At 36.3% G+C, this 6,888-nt stretch overlaps 1 protein-coding gene across 2 annotated transcripts; it reads left to right on the forward strand.

The window, feature by feature from the left end:
- The first annotated feature begins 1,040 nt into the window (after nucleotides 1-1,040).
- Nucleotides 1,041-6,888, forward strand: LOC107839805 (disease resistance protein RPV1). 2 transcript variants are annotated; one of them, XM_016683440.2, is made up of 6 exons: nucleotides 1,041-1,254; nucleotides 2,738-3,288; nucleotides 3,482-3,525; nucleotides 3,736-4,583; nucleotides 4,663-5,109; nucleotides 5,211-6,888. In XM_016683440.2, exons 2-6 carry the CDS (start codon nucleotides 2,777-2,779, stop codon nucleotides 6,672-6,674), a joined length of 3,315 nt encoding a protein of 1,104 aa, XP_016538926.1. In that variant the 5' UTR covers nucleotides 1,041-1,254; nucleotides 2,738-2,776; the 3' UTR covers nucleotides 6,675-6,888. The 2 variants fall into 2 exon arrangements, with proteins under 2 accessions (XP_016538926.1, XP_016538925.1); XM_016683439.2 differs by having other exon boundaries at nucleotides 3,482-4,583.

The following is a 6,888-nucleotide window of genomic DNA, read 5'->3' on the forward strand; positions in this document are numbered from 1 at the left end:
AACAACAAATGGTCAACAAGAACAAGATGAAGATGATAATGAAGTAGAAGATGATGATAATGAAGCAGAAGATGATGAATGAAGCAGCAGCAACAATGAATAACAAAAATCACTAAGAGAGAGAAATCAACAAAGGGTGAGAAGAGAGAGAAAGACGTCTTTTTTTCCTTCCGTTTTCCATTATATAGGCTAACATTTGAATCAAAGTGTATATTTAAAAACTTGTGGGTTATTTTCAAACTTCTCCAACTTTCTTAATCCATAATAAAGTAATTGTCACCTCCACTTAATAATTAAAACTTGTGTCACCTACGCCTCGTTTTAAAACTCTTTTGTCACCTGTGGCCCAAACCCCCAAGAGTGCGTTTGAATAAGATTAAAATATTTTTTTTTTAACTTTTTAGGTGTTTAGTAGAATTAAAAAATGCTTAAAAAAGGTAAAAATTAATTAAAAAAGCAAAAAGTGAGAAACTGGGTAACTCAGTTTTTTTCTTTTTAGATTAATTTTTTTTAGATTTGACCTAAATATTTACCTGTCAATCCCTTATATTTGTCTTTAATTTCAACAATACCATAAACTTGTAGCCCTTAACTATATGTTTTGTTTTTCTTTTCTCTTTGGTGCTTTTTTTCGTCTCTTTCCTCCGATTTCTTTTTCATCTTTCTCCTTTGTTTTCAAGAATCATCATACATCGAAGGTCAGTTCAAACTTTTATTTTAAAATTAAAAATTAAAAATAATTTATTTTATTTATGGTGTTAACAACTTTAAGGACATTTAGGTCATTTTGATCATAAAAAAGTGCTTAACAACACTTATTTATCAAACACATCAATAACTTTTTTTCAGTTTTAATACTTCTATTCAAATACTTATCTTCTTAATTTAAAAATACTTATTTTAAAATTTTAATAACTTAAGCTAAAAAGCCCATTCAAACGTGCTCTAATTATGTTACAAAATTAAAAGAGATTTACGTATCTTTAATTTACAGCAACAAAGAGTTAAAAGTCCTTTTAGTTTATGTTAAATTTCCCATCAAATAAAAATCAGAATGAAAAATTGAAACAAATAAAATGGGTTGACATGACTTTGTACATGGAACAACAGTGCATCTTCCTTTGAATTTCCCATGAGGTTCTTCCAGTGCAGTGCTTCCGCTATGCATAATAACCATGGCTACATCATCCAAAAATTCAATTACTTTACCCAAAAACTGTCTGAGCATTGCAGCATCATCATATACAAAACAAGGTTACTTCTTTTTTACTTTTTTTCCCAGATATTCTTCATATTAGATTAATTACTCCTACAAGGTTTTGTTTCCCTATGATTGAAATTGTTCTGTTGATTGCTTGATATGCTTTAAGGGTGTATTCGGTATGTTAACAAAAAACATTATCCTATAATTATTTGTATAGTATATATATACAATCTAGGTAAATACAATGGCAGTGGGTTTAGGGATGTGGGCTGAAGAAAAGGTGTATTAGAGGTCTCAGGTTCAAATTTCAACAGAGGCAAAAACACTAGGTGGTTCTTCCCACCAGTCCTAGTTGGTGGATAGAGTTACATGAAATTTGTTGTTGGTGCAAGCTGGCAGGTATTCTGTGGGATTTAGTCGAGGTATGCGAAAGCTGGTCTGGACACCATGGTTATTAGTGCTTAGGAAAATAAGGGAAGGCAAAGGGTGTGTTAATCAAAATTCTTTCATGAGGAATAATCTTGTGAGGGTCAGCGGTGGATCTAGGATTTTCACTTAGGGGTTAGAAAAATAAAATTAAGTTTCTAGGATTTGAACCTGGAATCTCAAGGTAATTTTGAACCACCTAAACCATTGAGAAAACCTCTTGTCTTGTGTTAGGTGATTCAAAATCTATATTTATACATCAAATATACAGTCTAATTTTTATACCGAGGGAGCTTGGGTGAACGCCCTCCTGACCCCTAGATCCGCCCCTGCTGAGGGTGCTAGATTTAGGATGAATATAGTTCTAACATTCCCCACTCAGCCTAATTTGGCAAAGAACTCTCCATCTTTCAGAAATCCTGAATGAAATGAATGGGGAAAACAACAAGAGATTTTCCAGTTTGGGGATGTATATGTCCTAAGTTTATTAGTTGGGGCTGTGTATGAGGTTATATGATATAGTGATCTTGTTCAAGTTCTTTCTTTTGTTTGGTTTGGTGGTGCTTGTCTCCTTTTCAGTACCTATCAGTAAAATTTAGTACAACCCTGCTAGTAGAAATACGTCGACAGTTCTGATTCATATGACTAGCCTGCATTAAAAGTAATTAATCTTTGTATGTTGTAGTTATGCGATGTAAATATGTAACGGACCTATGCTGAAGAAAACCATTTTGTAGTCAAATCAAGTGTCTGGATATTGTAACCAATCTATCAACAAAAAGAACACTTGACTACTTCATTGTTGTTAAAGGGGGTAAATGATAATCCATGACAAAGGGATAATATTTACTACCAAAGTAATATATATTATATGCTAGAAGCATTAATACTGGCATCAAGGAACTGTGTTATGAAAATAGATCCACATATCTGAAATGAATTGGTTGATGAACCTTAAACAATTGAGATAAGTGACATGTTACAACCTATTTAAATATTATATATATATATATATATATATCTCTTAATTCAATTTTATAAAATGCATAAGCAATGTAATTTCAGTAACTTATACACCGTTGTGTTTCTTTTTGATGAACTTTGCAGGTTAAAGAGCATCTTCATTTAGAGCTTTGATCCATATTCATGATGGGAGCTGAAAAAGCATTATTCTCCAGGCCTAGATGCTCTTATCATGTCTACTTGAGTTATAGAGGCAAAGAGATCATCATGAACTTTATCAATCTCCTACACACAGCATTGACTGATGTAGGTATTCAAACATTCAAGAAACATAGTGAAGCTAGAAAAATAAAGATTGTTGGATCAGAATTGCAAAAGGCAGTCAAGGAATCGAGGATTTCAATAATTGTATTCTCGAAAGATTATGCATATTCTAGAAGGTGCCTAGATGAACTTGTGAACATCCTTGAAAGGAAGCAAACTGCTGGTCATATGATTCTACCTGTGTTCTATCGTGTAGATCCATCCCATGTCAGAAAGCAGACAGGGTCTTACGCGGAAGCATTTCATAAGTACGAAGAGCAGACGATGGTGGAAACTGTTGAAAGAAAAACTGAACACATAGCAAAGGTAAAGATATGGAAAGCATCTCTCAAGGAGGTTGCAAATATGGCAGGGATAGTTCTAGAAGATGGGTAAGCTAAATTACATTTATTTTGGCTCTGCATTATTTAAAATGTTTTTGAATATTTATTATACTCTGTAGTTTTTCAAATTTCAACATTTATCTCATCAGGGTTGTTTTTGGACATTCAACTTCCATCTTTTTAGTTTTGACATAATTTGCATTTTAACCAGTCCTATCTAATGGTCCTTTTCTTCCTGCAGGGATGAGCTGAAGTTTATTCAAGAAATTGTTGAGGATATTTGGGGTAAGCTGTCTCGCAAAGTTTTGAGTTTTGCCCCATATCCAGTTGGAATATATCCCCGTGTAAAAGAGATTAGTTTCTGGTTACAAGATAGCTCGACTAATTCTCGTACACTGATGATTTATGGAGAACCCGGAATAGGGAAAACAACCATTGCCAAAGCTCTTTTTAACCTACATTGTGACAGATTTCAATGCAGCAGTTTTCTTGCAGATATTCGAGAAATTGCAAAAGAAAGCTGTGGTCTGATTAGCCTACAGAAAAACCTTCTTTCAGATCTTTTGAAAGAGGATAAGATTGATCTAAGTGATATTGATAGAGGAGCTTCCATGATCAAAGAATGTTTAGTCCACAAAAAGTTTCTTCTTGTTCTTGATGATGTTGATGATTTGAACCAACTGAAAGGAATACTTGATTCAAGAGATTGGATTCCTCCAGGGAGTAAAGTGATTTTAACAACTACAAATGAACGCTTGCTAAACCCTCATGATGCTTGTGTGATGTATGAAAACAAGAAGCTGGACAATCACGAGGCGCTTCAGCTCTTCAGCTTGCATACTTTTGGTCAGGACCATCCCGTCAAGGAGTACATGAAGCAATCCAAGCAGATAGTCAAACATTGTCGAGGGGTTCCTTTAGCTCTTCAGGTTCTAGCCTCTTCGCTACGTGGTGGAAGTATAGATATGTGGGAAGATGCAATAAAGAAACTAGAAAGATATTCTGAATGCCATAACCATAAATTCCTTGAACTAAGCTATGAAGCTTTGCCAGATGATCATGATAAAAATGTATTTCTTGATATTGCTTGCTTCTTTGTCGGGAAGGACAAAGACTATACAATCAAAGTTCTTGATGATTGTGGTTTCCATGCTACTGCTGAAATACAGAATCTCAGTGATAGATATCTCCTGACAGTGACTCCTGACAACAAGCTAATGATGCATCAGTTACTACAGGAAATGGGTAAAGAGGTCATCTGCCGAGAATCACCCATAGAACCTGGTAAACGCAGCAGAATCTGGCATCACAAGGATGCCCCGAATATATTGCAGGAAGACACTGTATGGCTCGTTCCACTTGTACCAATTTCCTTCTTTTTCCTAGAGCTCATTTTCACTTCAATGTTACTTTCCATGTCAGGTTACAGAATCTATTGAAGGGCTTGTTCTTAAAATGCGTGGATCAGATGAAAGCAAACCAGAGAGACACGAAAGTATATCGAAACGACCATACTTTGATGATTCACAGAGTACTTCAACATTGACTCTCAAGAAAAAATCATCAAAGAGGCTTTGCCTAGGCTTTTTCTCTTGGCGTCAGGGGAATTCTGTTTCAACAAGATCACAGACTGTACAAACTGAAGCTGGAATGAGTGCTAAAGCATTTTCTAAAATGCAAGAATTGAGATATCTTGAGCTGGAGAATGTCCAGCTTTCTGGCACCTTTGAAGGATTTCCAAAGAAATTAAGATGGATGTGCTGGTATGGATTCCAATTAACATCCTTCCCTAGTGGTTTCCCTCATGAAAATCTTGTAGTTCTTGAAATGAGAAATAGCAACTTGCACCAAACCTGGGAGGGAGCAAAGGTTTGTTGACTTCCACACAAGTCTAATTTTTTTTCCAGATTGTGTTCTGGCAGACTTGATTTTATTCTTCACTGACTCTCTCTTTATCTATTTTTGCTCAGTCTCTACGATCATTGAAGATACTTGATCTTGGTCAGTCACATTGTCTCATGAAGACCCCTGACTTCTCTGGACTGCCGAATCTAGAAAGAGTGATTCTTGAAGATTGCATAAGTTTGGTTAAGGTCCACGAGTCCATTGGAAGACTCCATAAACTTCTTGTCTTAAATCTAAATGGATGCGTGAGCCTTAGAAAGCTTCCGAGGAAAATTGGGGAAATCAAATCCTTAGAAGAACTAACACTCTGTGGGTGCTCGAAGCTGGAGTTTTCCACAATAGTGAGAAATAGTAAATTTTTGCAAGTTCTTCCATGGAATGTGACTAACAGAGATCAATTTGCCTCTAAGGCTGAAAAACCAATAAGCAGCTACTCTCTGCCTGCTAAATCAGTCTATTCAATCTTCTGGTCTCGGATGTCAACGTGGCCAAAGTCAGCAGGTTCAATGTCGGAGGTCTTTCAAATCAACTTACAAAGTTTGGATATTTCACATTGCAATCTGATTGACGCTATTATTCCCTATGATCTTTCAGTCCTGTCCTCTTTAAAATACCTGAGTTTAAGAGGAAATCCTATTTCTACCCTGCCAGAGAGCCTGAAGAGCCTGACTATGCTGCAGTCCCTTCAGTTAGCTGACTGCACAAAGCTCCAGTGGATCCCTGAGCTTCCGTTGAGTTTACAAATATTGAATGCTCGTAACTGCAGATCACTGAGCAGAGTAACAAACTTACCCAACTTCATGAGGTCACTTGACTTGCTCTTAGAGAATTGTGAAAAACTGGTCGAGGTTCAAGGAGTATTCAAGCTAGATCCTGTTGAAGACATTGATGATATCCTCGATCTGTCTTGTCTAGATAATTTGGAGGCCAGAGCAGTAGATGTGGAACTTTGCAACTACCTGACGTCCACGAAAAGCAAAGGTCCAGTACAGGGACTGTACGAATTTGGAATACACAACATGTTTGTTTCTGGAGGCAAGGTTCCTACCAAGTTCAATGCTATAAACACAGGGAACTCAATAGCTTTTACTGTGCCTCAACTTCCTAACATCAAGATCCAAGGATTTGAGATATGCATTGCTTATGCAGAATATTACGAAGAATGTTTCAGTGAAAGGCAGTTCATGAAAGTGAGCAATAAGACCAAGGGAATCAAATGGATTTATGGTCCAACAGTCTTTGGGACTGCAGGTCCTGGTAATCCAATGCTATGGTTTAGTCACTGGATGTTTGGAGATCGGCTAGAAAGCGGAGATCAAGTTGTTGTTTCATTAAGCATGAGTTGCTTGGTTAGGGAATTCGGTGTCCATCTTGTATTCAGTGAACAGAGGGAGGAAGACACCCTATCTGAGATTGCAAAGGAGGGAGGACGTCATCGTCCCTGCTATTCACTTCAACATGCAATTGGAGGAGATTTGTCTCCTTATGAGCTAAGCTCAGGTGTCTATCACCTCTCCATTTATTCTTGAATTTTGATGCAATTATTGAAAAATTTAGGCTCTAAATTCCCTGTCACCAATTCACCCTTCAGTGTAAATGCTGGGATTATCAATCTTTTGGTTCATAGAAGCCAGTTTCCAGTCTCTGGTTAAATAGAGAAAGCGGAGTTGGAGATTTGCTATATTATATACTTATTGGATAAGATTAAAATCTCATCAATATAACTTTTGATCTCTTTTTTAA

This window comes from Capsicum annuum, chromosome 8 (genome assembly GCF_002878395.1).
Source record: "Capsicum annuum cultivar UCD-10X-F1 chromosome 8, UCD10Xv1.1, whole genome shotgun sequence".
In the NCBI taxonomy this organism is placed as follows: domain Eukaryota; kingdom Viridiplantae; phylum Streptophyta; class Magnoliopsida; order Solanales; family Solanaceae; genus Capsicum; species Capsicum annuum.